The sequence below is a fragment of the Ixodes scapularis genome, unplaced genomic scaffold, assembly GCF_016920785.2.
Source record: "Ixodes scapularis isolate PalLabHiFi unplaced genomic scaffold, ASM1692078v2 PGA_scaffold8__174_contigs__length_109621045, whole genome shotgun sequence".
NCBI classification, from domain to species: Eukaryota; Metazoa; Arthropoda; class Arachnida; order Ixodida; family Ixodidae; genus Ixodes; species Ixodes scapularis.
This window is the reverse complement of record NW_024609883.1, coordinates 27,569,815-27,586,146: the sequence shown is the minus strand read 5'-3', so window position 1 is coordinate 27,586,146 and position 16,332 is coordinate 27,569,815. Positions and strand designations below refer to the sequence as shown.

At 49.2% G+C, this 16,332-nt stretch overlaps 2 protein-coding genes across 3 annotated transcripts; one reads left to right on the top strand and one right to left on the bottom strand.

Moving 5' to 3' along the window:
* Positions 1-1,534: 1,534 nt before the first annotated feature.
* Positions 1,535-3,203, bottom strand: LOC115325683. 2 transcript variants are annotated; one of them, XM_029986389.3, is made up of 3 exons: positions 3,002-3,203; positions 2,719-2,924; positions 1,535-2,042 (listed from the first exon to the last, which is right to left on the bottom strand). In XM_029986389.3, the coding sequence occupies exons 1-3, from the start codon at positions 3,177-3,179 to the stop codon at positions 1,908-1,910; spliced, it is 519 nt and encodes a 172-aa protein (XP_029842249.1). In that variant the 5' UTR covers positions 3,180-3,203; the 3' UTR covers positions 1,535-1,907. The 2 variants fall into 2 exon arrangements, with proteins under 2 accessions (XP_029842249.1, XP_029842250.1); XM_029986390.3 differs by having other exon boundaries at positions 2,820-2,924.
* A 1,695-nt stretch (positions 3,204-4,898) lies between these two features.
* LOC121833454 lies at positions 4,899-7,280 on the top strand. The gene has a single exon (XM_042286768.1). The coding sequence runs from the start codon at positions 5,401-5,403 to the stop codon at positions 6,226-6,228; it is 828 nt and encodes a 275-aa protein (XP_042142702.1). The 5' UTR covers positions 4,899-5,400; the 3' UTR covers positions 6,229-7,280.
* Positions 7,281-16,332: the final 9,052 nt, after the last annotated feature.

The window sequence follows — 16,332 nt, the reverse complement described above, 5'->3', positions numbered from 1 at the left end:
GACGCAGGTAGCAGCACAACCACAGAAACATAAATATTGCGCTAGAAAACGCCAGAAAACATATTTTAAAGTGAATTAAACGATAATCAAAAACCACCTGGTAGTTGGTTATGAAGCTTCAATGGAATGTCGTGACGACAACATGCCTCTGAAAGCAGCGCCGCAGCGGTATGCCCGCTCACTGGTATAGATTGCCTAGGCCTGAACGCAATACCGAGGCGTCTTGGTGGAAAGAGCCAAAACGAAGTGAGCCACCTTGGTTTCAGCTCTCGCGCGACGTGCAAACGCGTGCTTCGGTTGTTCTCAGGTTTGGTGCGCGTGCTGGCCCCGCGATATCTACAGCCCTTGGGTACTTCGACAAAGCGAGATTGTAACGCGTTGACGCCTCCAAGTGGCAAAACTCGTCACTACGGTACGCTTGGTCGTCCGAGGCATGATGACGTCAAGACGTCTGCCGGATCTCCCGAGATGCATTGCGCTCCTCCATGGCTGATTTTGAAGCGCTCGCCAAAATCGCGGCATTTAGAGCATAAAATATAGCCATCTGCTCAAAATACGACCGTGCGATTATTCATTACAGGCTTAGCTGATCATATTGAACTCATTTCTTGATGTTTTCTCTATATTTCAAGTTTCGATTCCGTATCCCTTTAAAGCGTCGAGGGAGGACCACCAGCGAAAAAGGACAATCTACTGCGGGCTACGAAGTTACAAAGGGCGCTCCGGGGCAAGAGCTCTAGAAGGCGCCATCGCGTGGCAGAGGGAAGAGGCGGGCCTTAAAGGGGCGATGCACTGATATTTGCATTTTGCGCAAATACCGCTTAGAACGAATCCCTGACGTTAATTATCTGTGAAATACCCGTTCGTTTTCACCACACGCAATCGAAGTCGCAGAAAAAAATAAAGACAAACGAGCAGAGTTCACCCCCTCAACTCACAGCCAGAACAAGCTGCCCCGTGATCTGGAGCCGATTATATGCCGCCAATGTTGATCATATACGCGCTGAGGTTGGCAAGGCACAGGACACGCGCTGAGTTCCAGACATTGTTATGGTTCGGCTGTTGTCGTCATTGCAGCGATTGGACACAGGACACTACCCGAATGTTTCTCGAGCTATCGATTAACACGAGCTCAAATCGAGTGTCCACGCCATGCTCGTGTCCAATCTATAAGCCGTATTCAAATATCGTCACTGAGCGGCACTGCTACCGCCCAATTGAATATCGTTGCACCGCCCCTTTAATCTGCAGATAAATAACAAAATTTAACCTTATCTGTATGTTCAGACAAGAGCAGAAGCAAAGATACCATTTCATGAGCTGTATATTGCGACTTCCTTTACTTAACAATCGTTCATGCATGTGCTGGCACTCTGACCACCAAAACTTTTTGTGGTATGCTCTAATTGTTCAACTTTATGTCAATAAACTTGAAAGAATCTTCAATGTTTTCTTATTTTTTATTTCGTCATGCTATAATATTGGTTGGCAATCTAACACACTCACCCACTCCAACAAAAACAGCCGCCAGGTCCTAATGGAATAAGTACGACAGGCAAAGGATACGAGCATTTGTTTGTTTTCAAGTATTCCCTTCACTTTTGAGCGCGAAATGCTAATTTTGGTTTAACATTTTTTTAGTTTAAATAGGGTTCGTTGAATTACGTTTGTTCTTGCTGTCGGTCTAGGTAACGCTTGACGAGTTCTAGTACCTCTACCTGACACCCAATAAAATTGGTTCCGTTCAGGCTTCTCATGTGGCCCGCCACAACTCTTCCAAAATTATCAGCATCGTCGCCACTTTTTTCAGTTTCAAAACTTTCGGAAATTTTAGTGAAAGCAACCGTGCGCTCTTTCCACCCAGAGCTGGAGCAGTCATCTGCTTTCTTTTTTCCGTCATCGCACTTTCAGCGCTTCACAGGAGTGCCAGACGCTTCCACACTGGAACTCGTTGTTCCGCGCGGTGTGTGTGTGGAATGCGTGCCAAGGACGGGTTCCCTCATCTCGGTCATAACAGACGCCAATTCTGTCTCACTGTCCATCTGGAAAGGTAAAAGAAATACGAATGCGTTACTCTAGAGGAACTATATGTACAGAATATCGCAAGTGTCGGCCATTTACTGTTCAGAGCAATGAGGGATAGATAAAGAGAGAGAGAGAGATAGTTTTAGTAGTGAAGAGAGGACGCGTCGATGGGTTACGTGAACAAGCGTAGATGTCACCACCGTAGTATTGTGGGAGAAGCGAGAGTTGTTTTTTATATAGACGCAGCAGGTCGGACCCATCGAAGGCTCACCGGCGGTTGGCCGTTTCACTTGCAAAATTGAATAAAAAAAAGTTTACTCAATGAAGGACCCTGTACACTGCATTTAAGGTCAAAACTGTTGCGTGGCCCTGACATTTGAATGAAACTGCCTTGCGGCCAGGACCCGGCCCGCGGGCCGCCGGTTGTCAAAGCCTAGGATAGTGTCTCGCAGCTTCATCCAGAGACTATCAACACTTCAAGAAACCGTGATTAACACGAGTGAACGAAACAAAATGCTGAAGCCTGAACGAAAAAAAAAAATGCTGAAGCGTGTAGAGCAAAGCCAGAACTCGAACGTCAGCCAAGCTAATAGGATTCAGTGACCTCCATCAACGAACGCTCGACAACGTTTCGTTCGATAGGTCTAAAAAATTAAGTTAAACGAATGGGTCAACCCGCCAAACGTTGCTCACTCCACTGGGATCATTGTGTTGGTAAGATTCGTTGCACTCCCGGGAAAGGACAGGTTTGCTCCGATCCAAGAACAGGAGACTGCGGTAGAACCTCCATCTACCGTTGTACGTGTACTCCGCAGCTTGGCCGCTCTTCGTTTTCATGATCTTTTCCTTCTCCCGGCTGTAGATGCGTCGCTTATCTTGAAAAAAGCTCCTCACTCCCTCTGAAATATCAGACAACAATAAGCGGTCAAATACAACTCGGGGTCGACACTAATTAGTCCGCCTTCAATGAACCCACCTTCCGTGTAAGGCCCATACTGGGAGTAGCGCCGTTGCATTTCATTGTCAATTTGTTTCCAGAGCTCTGATTTTATGCCGTTGTTGCGGTACTGGTCGTTTTGAAGGCACCAAAGCTGTGGAAACTCTTCTACGAGTGCGATTAAACACAGCGTCGCTTCATCGCTGAGATCCTTCATCGTTGTCGTCCTCAATGCCAGGTATATCAGACGCTGGCGGGATTGGAATCGACCGTCACGTGCGTTGCGTGGCCGTTTTCTTGTAGCTTGGAACGCAGCGAAGCACCACCAAGGCTCTGGCGCGAGGTGGGAGCGTTGGGAAATACCAGTCCTGAACAGATATCTCGTGCAGCGAAGGCAGCGAGAAAGGTACGAGCTCGGACTCGCAGTTCTCGCCTTGGTCCACGGCAACCATGCAGTATTAATTCGTATGTCCGCGGCCTAGTCCGTTGTGACATCGAAGCCACGTGATACGCATATTTCACAGGTCCGCGGACATGGTTCCCGAAATTTGTCCGACGTGTGAATACACCTTAAGTGTCCTTACCAGTTTCTTCTGACTTTGACTATGCTCTTCTGGTGCCCTCGGTGGTGTCCCTGGTCGTTTTTTGACGGAAGATGGCGGATCTTGCTTCACGAAACCCTACGGTATTCATTTTTGAATATGTAGCTACAGACTGTGCTTCCTTCCACTTCGGGCATATGTGCGATGTAGCCTCATGATTGCCGCTGCAATTTATGCATTTCACTGAACTGGACGTGCATCCCTCAGCTGTCAGAACGTGGTTCTCGGCACATCGATTGCAAGCTTGGGCGCGTTTGCAGGCGATTTTTTGTGTCCGAAACCGCCGCAGTTGTGGCATTGTATGGGCTTCTCTTTGAATGGGACAACAGAGTGTCGCACATATCCTAGTAAGACATGGCTCGGAAGGTGGCTGCCGCTGAAGACGACTTTGACGACTCGAGATTTTCCAAGTCGTCGCACATTGGCAATCTTGGCTTCTGATCGTAGGTGTTGTGCCAGTTCTTCATCGGTGACATCCGCATCAACGTCGTGAATTACTCCGACGCTTGTTTTGCCTGACAACGGAGATTATGGTCGAACTTGGATACCGCATAGTAGTGTATTGCTCATCAGCACTTGTGCTGCATGTCCGTTTCGGACGTGAACTGCAATAAGGTTGAGTCGTTGATTGTAGCGCACTTGAAGAATGCATTCTGGACTTATTTTCTCGAGAGCCTGTGTGACCTTGAGACTGCTAAGGGAAGTGAATTTCTTCTCTGAGTCAGTCGGGGCATATACGACAGTGAGACTGTTGGAGACGTTGTTTGGCACACGTGTTGTGCCAGAATCGGAGAGAGTCATCACTTCGAACACGTTTCCGATTTCCAGAGATGCACCATTGTCCTCCAGAGTCGTTGTCCTGCTCCATGTCGGAATGTTCTAAGTTAGAAAATTCGGGTGAGGCGTTTGGAGTGGCAGCAAGGCTGTCTTCCATGGGGTTTACAGTTGGGCGTTGCCCAGGAGTGACATCAGAAGATGAATGGTCACCTATGTTCGCTACTTTCTCAGATGAAGACGTGGTCCCTTACGTGCAGAGGCGTTTGGTAGTAAGAGACAAGCCCAGTTCCACTTGCCGAAACAAAACTGCCAGGTCAGGATACGAGTACACAGGTTTCAAACGTAAAAGATACCGAGAGAGCAAAATGTCGTGTTCCTTGCTCAAAGCACTTCGTCGTCTTTTCCCGCGCGCGGCCACCTTACTTCGGGATCTCGGAGGCCATACTTTTCGTTTCTAGGCTAGGTGGCGCAAGCTACCGCTCAATATAAAGGGTGTCGCTATTAGATTCGTCTTTCCACCTAAACTTTGTCGAACTCAACGAGGTAGAATTGGTAGAATGTGGTCGAACTCCGAGCCGTACGGCCGTACTCTGGTCGAACTTATCGCACTTCGCCGGCCAGTCGTGCTCGCACCGGGGTTGCATTTCCAAGTTCGATAAGTTCGACTTCAACCTAGCGAACCTCAGGTTCGGTCGAGCTTCCGAAACTTTACGAACTCCATAATGAGCCTCGAATCTCGTTTTGCATAGATACAATAGAGGTTCGTCAGGTTCGATCCATTGCTGGTCTGAGAAAACGCGTTTCTTTTTTGGTGAGTGCAGCGCGATTTCGCGCTTCGGATTGTTTTCTGGAGCCGTCACCTCTTTGTCAGTGTGCTTGGACCCCTCCGCGACCCCTTTGGCACCTTGAGCCCTGGTGAACCGATGGCGAGACTGTTTTGGAAGGAGCGCGCGCCTCCCGCGTTCCGGACAGCAGCGGCGGCGGTGAGTCCGCGGTCCGTGGAGTGACGCTTGCCGACGGACGCTGGTGCGTGGACGCTACTCGGGCGCTCGAAGCACCATGGAAAGCTCGAAGCCCGGGCTGGCGCGCCTGCGCACCACCCCGCGCCGGGCCCCCGGTGCCGTGGGAACCCAGTGGGGCGGCACTGAGGGCCGTTCGGCGCCCTACTCGGCGTCGGAGGTGGACCGCTTGGTCGAGTTGGTGGCCGACAAGGCGGCGCTGCTCCTGTCGGCCGGCGAGAGCGGCGCCAAGCGCGCCTGCTGGGACGAGCTCGCCAGGAAGATGTCGCGCAGCGCGGACGACGTGCGCCGCAAGTGGTCCAACATCGTGGCCGAGGTAAAGCTGCCCAAGCGCTCGAGCCCTTTCAAGCCGTACGAGCTGACCGCACTCCGGCTCATGGGCGCCGAGCGGACCCCGACCCCGCAGCTGCAGATCATCCCGGCCAGCGTGTGCTCGATCCCAGCCAACAGCTTCCTGCACCAGGAACAGGGCGTCCAGGCGCCGGCGGCGGCGGCGGCACCCCCGGCGGCGCCGAGCAGCCTGACCATAGTGGCCCTGAGCAACCGCGAAGTGTCCATCACGCCGGTCAAGCGTGCCCTGCCGGCAGATTCGGACGAGTCCGAGCTTCAGCTCGTGCGCGTCTCGCAGTCGGTGCACACGCAGACGGACGCCGAGGCCCCTAAGCGGGCCCGGCTGGACGAGGCCGGGCTATGCGCCCGCCTGGTGGCTCTGGAGGAGCGCCGCCTGGCACTGGACAGAGAGCGGCTGGCGCTGGACAGGGACCGGCTCAAGTGCACCCAAGAGCTGGTGGCCCTGCTGAAGACACGCCCCTCGCCGCTGCCTAACGGGGACTTGGTTGCCAGCACCCTGGCTGCCTCCTCCCTCTAGCCCCGCCTCCGTGCCTTCCCGGCCCTCGGGACCCCAGTGTAGGACCGCCGTGCCTTTCTGGTCTGCGCCCGGCTGCGCCACCCAGCCCCGCCGCCACTGGTCCCGGTGGCTTTGCGTTGCCTCCGTCGAGTGGCCAAAACTCCTGGTGATCTTTGGTTTCGCGACGAACAAATGTGCAAGATGCCTACGGCCGTTCATTTGTTATGACCCCACATGCTTGCGGCACCTGGTGGCCAGAACACTGAGCCACAAAAGGACTTCGGGGAAACTTTTCACTGGAGTTTCCAAAAGACCGTGCATATTGTGTCTCGAGAGTTGACTCCGGTGCTGGTAAAGGTACAGGCACGAGTGTGTGGTCTTCAAAAGCACTTTCCTACGCGAGAATGCTCAAACAGGCGTAGGAATCTGCAGAGCTGCGCTCTCGTGCCTGTGCCAGCACCGAAGTGAACTTCCGAGGTGAAGCATTGAACCTTGCGTGGAGTTCACCTTGTGCAAATGTGGCAGTGTAAGCTCCAGGTAGCTCTCATTTTTTTTTTTTTTATAGAACCATCTGTCTTCTGTTTCGGTATTGCCATTTTTAAAAAGCGTGGGCAGTCTCGACAAATACGCGTCGCCACACTCTTTACGGCTGTCGCATTGGATGAATTGGACGTTGTAGACGTTGATCACGTCTCCTTCGACCCGACGACTCACCGTCTGTCTTAACAGCCGTTCATGGTTCATACAGTTCCTGCCAAAGATTTACTGCCTCGAGGAAAATCACCATTTCTCATTCTTCCATACTCGCACTCATTCAGGCAAAGCTCGTGTTCATTTCACTCCATGCGGGTCTTTTATTTAAAGTCTCAGCGCGACAGTCAACGAGCATTGCACTGCATCCTGAAGCCACTGTATGCATTCATTATACGTCACTCACTATCTGTTTTTTATTCCGAAGCTCCTATTAATGGTTTACATGAGAGAATTGCTTAGATTTGTTTGTGCCAGGGATGTACCGTCCAAAGGCACTTCTGGCCCGAGAGCAGGCTGCAAAAATATACCGTTTCAAAGAACGAGCGACTGTTGCTTGCTTAACCACTTCACGCTGCGAGGCAGTGTTCCGGAGGCACATACACGGTCGAGGCAACCACACTCTCTTGAGATGGGGCACTTGTATTCCTCTGGAGAAACTCCCACCCAAATCATACTGGGAGATAAAAACCTGAAAAGGGGATTGTTCTTGGATACGTAAAAAAATCCCCGCTTACTTTCTACTTTTCTCTAGAGCTTCTGGCGCTCCTTCGGAGTGCACTCGAGCTTGGTGGGAATCGATAAGGTCAGTTTACGAGATGAATGGCAGGAACGAGCGGAGCCCCAGTGGCGTGCATAGAGAGAGTTCTGTCAAGGGCCCACAGCAAGCGGAGCCGCAAATTTAGTTATTCACAACCATAGCCAGAGCAGAGCCATATATTGGGAGAGTCTGACTAGTGTGGCAACGAAGGCACCGGAGAGAAAAAAAGGGAGGAGAGTGCCGACGGAGGAAGCAAAGAGGAAATGAGCGCCATTTTGACGGAGCGCGCTTTCGGTGCAGAAGCACTGTTGAGGCTATATGTCGTCTGCTACGGGCCGACTTTTTTTTTTTTGCCCGTATAAAAGTCTGTGCCCTAATATTGAGGAACTGCATTCCTTAAGCTTTTTAACGCATCGAAAAATAACACTATGTCATTTTCTTGCCAGAGCTTGCGAAATTTAGATGTCGATCCTGCGCATTTTACCAGGCAAATGAATGAAAATGGCGGCCTTCCCCACCCGGCAGGCAGCAGCTGGGAGTTTATGCGCTCGTGCCTCTGGCTCTGCGCCGCGGGCCGCTTGGCTCACTCGGGAGAAAGGTGTTACGGCGGCGAAATCGTAAACTGGCCAAACTTTCCCGATATAGGGCTCTGGGCCAGAGCAATTAAACATGACGCCGGAAGAATGGGCAGGGTTCACGCTCAATGCTGACGTATTAGAGTATGTGCCAAAACTATTCGGATACTTGGCGCCACAGCTATAGTCCGTTGCAACTCGACAAGGCCGAGGAAGAGGAAGCAGCCGAAACGCTAAAGAGAGGAGGAGCTTTCCCCCTCTCTTCTCCAGTGTTCCGTCTACTTCCTCCTCCCCGACCTTCCTTTTCCTCGCCCTAGCTTCTTGAGTTGCAACAAACTATAGCATAGTCCATGACCAGTTAAGAGTTGAGGGGAAGCTCCTCCCACCCTTCTCCGCATTAGGAGAGCAAACGCTGGAGCAGAAGGTCAGCTCTTCTCCAGCGTTCGCTCTGCTAAGGTCAGAGGAGCTTCCCCTGAACTTTTAACCTGTCACCAACTATAGATAGCAAGCACTTTCCAAAGGGGTCCATCAAAACTTGGAATCGAAGCCGAGTCGAGGCTACGATGGGTAGAGATTTCTGTGCCGCCACCGCTACAATTGGGGACAACTCCTTGGAAGAAAAAAGAGCATGCACGTGTAGCTCTCATCTATGCTCGAGCTGCGCGAGAACGTTCGCTCCCATACGCCGCCTTGACGACTCCGAGGCGAAGCGCCGGCTCGCGGATCCCCGGGTAGCAGGTTCGAATCTCGGTCGCACTGCCCACGATCTGAAAGAGGCTTATTGCGGAAGTGCCTGTAAATGAGATATTGTTTCCGCATTGAAAGATTCTTGGGTGGTCAAAAGTAATCTCCGGTCCTGCGCCGGGGTGTGCCAGATGCACTGTTGGTTCGGCACGTAAAACCCCCAAATTTTGACGCGCTCCCATACCTTTCGTTGCATAGTCACGTGAAGTTGTCCTCGAGTGTAGGGCATTATCCGACCCTGGCGACAGAAGCGTCGACGCAAGATGGAAGAGGCGAATTAGAAAATTTAGGCCAAACTTTTAAAGCAATGGTAGAGAAACGTGATGGAAAATATGATGATTAGAGAGCGAAATATGGGTTGCAGACTGAGACATTAGATCATGCAACATGGACATTGCCAGAGAACGTATAAGGTACGATGATTCAAACGTTGTTTGGGTCCGGGACAGGAGAGTGCCAAACTGGATGTAGAGAGTTAAACATCGAGACATGGAGCGTGTGAAAGGGAGACTGCAAGGCGCTTGATCGCCTATTCCAAAGGGCTTCTGCCCGCTTTTGCCAAAGTGCAACTGATTTAGCGAGTTTAAGGACGGCGAGACCAGACACTGGGAGGGAACTAAACCGATTATCCGACTGGTGGAGCAAGGCAAGTCGTTTGTCTTGCGTAGGCGGAGGAGGGACTTCCCTTGTCCAGTCAGCGTTACCCCCCATTCACACTGGAAGCGGATCCGCGTTCGCGAAGCGGTTGCGAAAGCGGTTGTATAAAGATCCAGTGCAATTGCACGCGCATTTGATGTCCTCGTGTGCGCGTGCAATTGTACTGAATCCTTATACAACCGCGTTCGCAACCGCTTTGCGAACGCGGATCCGCTTCCAGTGTGAATGAGCCCTTAGGGTGGTGTATATTAGCCACGCAAATCTAATAAGACACTGGCTGGTGGCACATACAACCACCAGATTCCAAGGGTTCCGTCATTGCCCATCCGGTGTTTATATGTTAGCAGACGCTCCACTGCAGTACCCCGCCCCCCCCGTATCCTGCTGTTCACTCCAATGAAAGGCCAAACTCCATGTAAACTGAAGGTTGTTTTAAATGCGGCGTATATGCAAAACACATCAATGCAACAGCTGGCACTTGTAACAATTGGTTTCACACATGCTCCGACGACAGTGCAATTTCTGTCGGTACGGCAGCATAAACGAGTGCAAGGAATTTTTCTTTGCCTACCGTAGAATACCAAGCATCCGCCCATACCACTAAGCGCCCATACCCAAATTCGTTAGGTCTGAGAAAGTGTGCACAGTACACTGATATGTAAAATTGATTACCGGACAAGTGCCCATCCCCCATTTTTTTGCGATTATCTCTAAATTTTGAGTGGATGCTTGCCAGGTATTTTATGGTATATAATCTAACATTTAAAGAGAGAACGTAAATCAAGACTGTGAAGAGTTTGGCAGGAATCGTGCAACGATATTGGGTAGCAGTCTTTCTCACTTTGCACAAGCTTACTAGTACTAGTGGGACCCTAGTATACTCGCACACAAAGCCACTGACCAGGAAGCTTTGTCGCCGCATATTTATAAGGATAAAAGCGAACATTTTCTTTTAGACACACCTTCGCAAAAGTTGACGACGAAGTTGTGGGAATCACATTTGCATCGTCAACAATGCGATTCCCGAAATTTTGTCTTCAAGCTTTGCAATCCACGAAGCGACAATATTTAAATGCGACTTATACAGGGGATACGAGCACTGCGCGAGCAATTGATTTAAGCTCGTTGCAATCAATACCACCACATGTATTCGGGCAGTGACTCATGCCCAATCACTGCGATGACGGGAATAGCCGAACCTTAGCGATGTGTAGAACTCAGCATGTGCCTTTTCACTTTGCCAACCCCGGCGCGTGGCTATGATTGGCGGCATATAATCGACTCCCGATCACGTAAGCCTTTGTTCTGGCAGCGGATAGAAATAAATAATGCGCGTTTAACATGTTGTGAATGTTGAGGAACAATTCTAAGCAGTATTTACAGAAAGTTTGAAATTGTTGAATTGCCCCTTTAAGAGCGCCACCCTTGAGTAATGTAGATGTAATAATGAAACATACATGTCTCAATACTTTTTAAGGAAAATACATATTTTTATTTGTTCGTACAAATGTTTCGGTGCATCTAGTGTGCAACTACAGCAGCTGAAACAGGTGTAGGGAATGACTTCGACTTTGGGCCAATTTACAACCCTGCCTCTTCTGATCGCACAAGCCACTGCAAAGCCTACCATTGGTTGGTAAGGAAGCGATCGCATTGGTGCAGACGGTATTTTAGCTCGAAAGAACTTCATCGCAGAGCCTGTGCGACAGCAGGATCGCAGCCGCAGAACGACGGTAGTACAGTCAAACCCGTTTATAACAAGCAGCAGGAAACGCTATGATCAGTTCGATATAGCAAAAAAAAATATTTGCAACGAACTTCCACGATACGTTCGTTGTAAGGCGAGAGCTTCTTTCTTTCTTTCTAATGTCTTCAGTTCCGCCTTGCGACACGCGTTAAAAATTCTTTTTTTTACATGCGCGCAGGGTTTGTTTTTTTACCTGATTTGCCCTTCTGAATCACTTTTCTTCGTAGGCAAACGCTTTATAATGAAAAGTTGTTTTTTTCTTCTACGCGTGCATGCACAGTGTATTCTTTAGCGTTCTCTCCTTCTGAATCGCTTCTCTTTGCTGAATTTTGTTTGCAACTTTAGCTTTTGAAATTTTTTTTTTTCTTTCCTGCTTCTTTTTGGGGGAAGGGACAGGCTAGAAGACGATTGTTTGCGCGTTTTTGGAAGCCTTACCGAGGGGAAAAGTTAGATATAGCCAATGTGTTGTTTGTTATAAAAAATACTTTCTACATGCATTTTTATTTAAATTTTCCGCGAGTTCGATATCGACAATAATTCGCTGTACGTGGGTTTGTTCTAAACGGGTTTCACTGTAGCACTGCTTTTGGGCACTTGTCGCAGCGTGTAGAATCAGGTGCACCAGTCTAACACCAACAAGAGTGAAAGGCTTGCACCTTAAAATGCAAGCCTTTCACCCTTGTTGGTGTTAAGACCCGTTTGCTCTACTGACGTCTAACCCCTAGTTAGCTCAGTTCATAGACCGCTCCACTGGAAATGAAGAGGTCTTGGGTTCGATACCCGGACCAGGCGGATTTTTTCAGTCGCGCACCGGTCACCTAGATGGTTTGGAGATTCGTGCTTGTCCTTTGTCCCTCTTGTTACCCTTCTCCAGGGATTATTTTTTGTCAAAGTTGGTTGTGCGGGACGGTGCCCTCCGGACATGGTGACGGCGGGAAGCAAAGCCAGGGGAGAGGGTATACGTGCGCGCGGAGGCTTACTGAAAAAACCCCAAGCAGCACGGATTTTGGCCAAGCAATGGCCAGTGTCTGGCGATGGTCTTTTGGCCAGTGGCCAGAGAGTGGCCATTCATTGGCCAATGCTTGGCCGATGGCTGATGGCCAGTGGCCATTGGCCAATGGCCAGATAAAGGCCAGTCACCAGCCAGTCCCTGGCCACTGTCCGGCCACTTGGCCAAGGACCTTTGCCGGCCAATGGCCGATGACTGGCCAACTCCGTGCTGCTTGGGAAGGTCCATTGAGGAGGCCAGACCGATACAAACAATTAGCAAAAAGGCGACGCGCTTCGAGATATTCGTCGATCATGTTTTGAGTTTTGACGCCAGATTCCGAAACTGAGTACAGGGGCACCGGGATTTTACAGTAAGCAGTCCTGTGCCCGCAACACGCTTGTGTCGCGGGCACCAGACACGTCTCTCTTCTGCACCTCGCTGCATGAGAGCAGGGCTTCTGACACTCTTTTTCAATACCATTTTCCAAATCGGGCCAACCAAAAATGATCGACCACTATATGGAAGTCCGGTGCAAAGTGTATAAATTGGTCTAAGTTCACGTTGGAACAGCAATTCCAACATGATCAGTAATTAAAAAGTTAATGAGAGCACTATTTAAATAGCCAACTGACTACAACAATTAGCTGCCTATAGTCTACCCCGATAAAGTGAAAAAGACCTCCACATCATAATTGACTTCTGACATAACTGACATGTAAAAACACAAACAGCCTGTATATGCAAAATGATCCGATTGCCAAGAAATCACATTTACCTAGTAAGCAGTAATTTTAAGCAAGATTTGATTGTTTACTCCCCTAAACAGGATGACAGTGTCCCAAGAATGAGAAAAACCTTCAAATCAGCGAGGGAGTGCAGTCTCCACGACTGCAGACCTTCAAGTTCTTTGGGACGCTACCGCCATTGTCGGCGTGTTTACAAAAGGGTAGGGATGGGCGAATGTTTGGTGATTACGAATAGCCCATTGAATTCTGTTCTGTTCGGCATTCGCTTCTAATCAATGTATTCGACAATATTGCATTATTCAACCTTTCCGAATACTCCGGCATGGATTTCCGGCCAAGTGGCGCAAGCTTCCGACCATTTCGTGCTCCCGAACTCGGTACACTTGAAATTTACAATTACAGTACTTCTAATACCAAATAAGGGCAAATATAAAACTATACTTTAAACATATCTTGTGGTATTTGTTGCTTGTACTATTCAAACTATTCGATTCAAAATTATTGTAAAGTCGCTATTAGCTTCGAATTGGATTCAGACCCAAAATCCTCTATTCGCCCATTCCTACAAAAGGGGTTTGCAAGTTTCGGATTTACAAATTTTCCTTTACCAAGAAGTAGAAGCTTCAACCCTAGCACCACTAAAACTGGTTCACCAAAATAGTGCTCAGAGGTTATCTTCAATGGTCCAAACCTACAAAATGCACATTACTTTGTCTCTCTACACGCAGTAGTTGCAAAAAGAAACTAAGAATAAAAAGTAGCAGCGTTCGCCTTCTTGATTAGCAGCCAGAATTTTCTGCCACACAACCTGGTACCGGAAATATGCTGCCAAATGTTCATCGTAGCCACGTGCAACCAAACAGAATCGGACGCGACCCCTCGACCCAAACGTTTGCCGAGGCAACCGCCGTAAAGAGCCCATGTGGAGCGCTCGCCCAGCGCATGCGTTCAACTCTCGGAGCCTTGGAAAGATCTCCACTACTACGTCAACAAGCTCCGTGAAAGAGAGGCCGAAAAGAATCTATCCTCGAAAGTTCGTCGCGATAAAGAGGACTCTTGACCCAGTGGCACTGCGTGCGAGTATACCTGCGTCAGACTCGCATCAAGAACACAACGTTCAAACACAACACTGTTTCATAAAATCTTCCCGCCTCGCCGGTCACGACTGTTCGGCACACCAATTCAAACGCAACAGTCATTGTGCTGGCAACTTCGGTGAACGCAGGAGCAGTTCCGCTGCACAGTTCCTGGCGTGGCGTGCTGGACGTCTGCCCGTTGCTGGAGCACTGCCACGCACTTCAGCCTCTTCGTGCTCTTGTGGGACGAGGCTGGTGGGAGGGTGGCAGGAGCATCTGAGACATGCCGAATGCAATGCACAGGCACCGGCTGGTCCCGGTGTCGGAAAAGGGCCACAGGAACAGCCACTTCTGCTGGCTGCGTAACGGCGTACTTCGAAAGACAAACGGTTGGGTGGAACAAGTGACCCGAAGGGGGGGGGGGGGGACTGGTCCTAGATGGAAAGTGCCCTCGTACACGTCCCACAGAACGACCATATCTGCATGCACGCTCATGCACAATGCGAGTATGTATACTTCGGTTTCTCTCGTGCTCCGTGTCACGCAAACTTAAACTAACCCAACGCAACGATCAGCATCACGGGTCTTTTTATGCTCTCAAACAACAAACTAAATACAAAAAAAAGGCCTAAAAATAAAAATTCAAAACATCACAATTCAATTGCAAATATACACTGTTCCAAAACAAATGTGGGTAAATGTGACTTCTAGATAAACCGTGGTCAAGATTCTTCGTTGTTCGATACGGATACATTTTTGCACTCAATTTTGATCTTCCATGCTTTCCTAGCATACAGTTAAAACGAAGCAAGAAAAATGTGCTGCGATATTGCTTATATACCACGTTTCCAGGCATACAAGTCCCGTTTTTTTTTAAATTCCCCTCAGTTTTTGTTTTTTTTGCAACGTCGCAACTTATATACATTCTTTTTCATATAAATATGGACCTTAAAGGGCGACCCACAAAATCGCCTTCTGCCGGGCAGAAAACTGGTTGCCAGTTTCCTTCTTTGCATTCGCTCTCACACTCTCCTCCCCTCTCCACAGGAGTGGCTCTCTGACCCACAGTCAACTTTCACTAGTTCAAACTCCAGGAGGCCACAGACTTTCGTTTTAAATATCAGTAATTCATCTAAATATGATGCGAGGCAAAGTAGCAATTCGCTATAGAAATAGCTACACATACCAAGCAGATTGTCGACACTTTCCTCTACACAGGCCTATATATAAGCAGGCACACGCTTGAAACATTGGTAAAGTTAAAACCGAATAGTGGTTTTGGCCTAATACTTTCTAATCAAATAGTTTCTCGCCCCTTTTACTACTGTTGTACCATGCTTAAATGAAAATTCAGCTGAACTCATGAAGGTCGTTCCCAACCTTCCATTTGTCCTTTTCTGAACTGTTAGTTTTAATATAACTACTATATCTATGAACTGTGGCCTCAGAAAACCCAATGCCCACATTAGGGTGGCATGTAAATGACAGATTTCTACTTGCTATAGACCATTGCAAAAAGAGCTCCCTGGCCGCCGCCATTTTGCGAATCAAGCGACCCCTATCAGTCAGAAATTTCTGCCACCCGCCCGAGCTGTGGAAACCCGTTCAGTGCGACTCCCCACCTGCATTGTGTGTTCAAAGTTCGCTGGCTTTTCTTGAAACTTTTTACTTTATTTGCTTGTTCAGGATGCTTACACTTTGTGTGTTATCTTCCACTGTGAGAGCCAAAGAATACCAGGGCTCGTAGCCTGCTCAGCCTTCGCAGGAAACAAAGGAAGAGAGTGAACGTCAAGCAGCCCGCGACACAGGCCGTTCTTGAGGATTAGTTCCGTCGAGATAAACTCCGAAAAACCTTCCCGGCTATGTTTACGGTCTTTGCAAAAAATAACCGATAGGGTCCGGGGTATGGGGACAGAATAGACACGTTCGTTTAGTTGCTTTGGTGCTGTGTAGAAAATCAGCAGTCTTCAGAACGTGCCCCAAGACAAATCTGGATTCCGTCCGATTGTAGTGAAGTGACTGTCGTCGACACTGTACATTGGATTTGCTATGTAATTTTAAACCTTACTCAAAGCCTGTTCGGACAAAGCGGCACAGTGTGGTACGTACAATCAGAGGTCGGCATTTTAAGTCGCCCTCACTCACCCTCACCCTCACAGCCACACTCACCTAAGCCCCTCACTCACCCTCACCCTCACAGCTACACTCACCTTCAGCCCCTCACTCACCCTCATCCTCACAGTCAGACTCACCTTCAGCCCTTCACTCACCCTCACTGAACCTCACGGCCCTCACTTA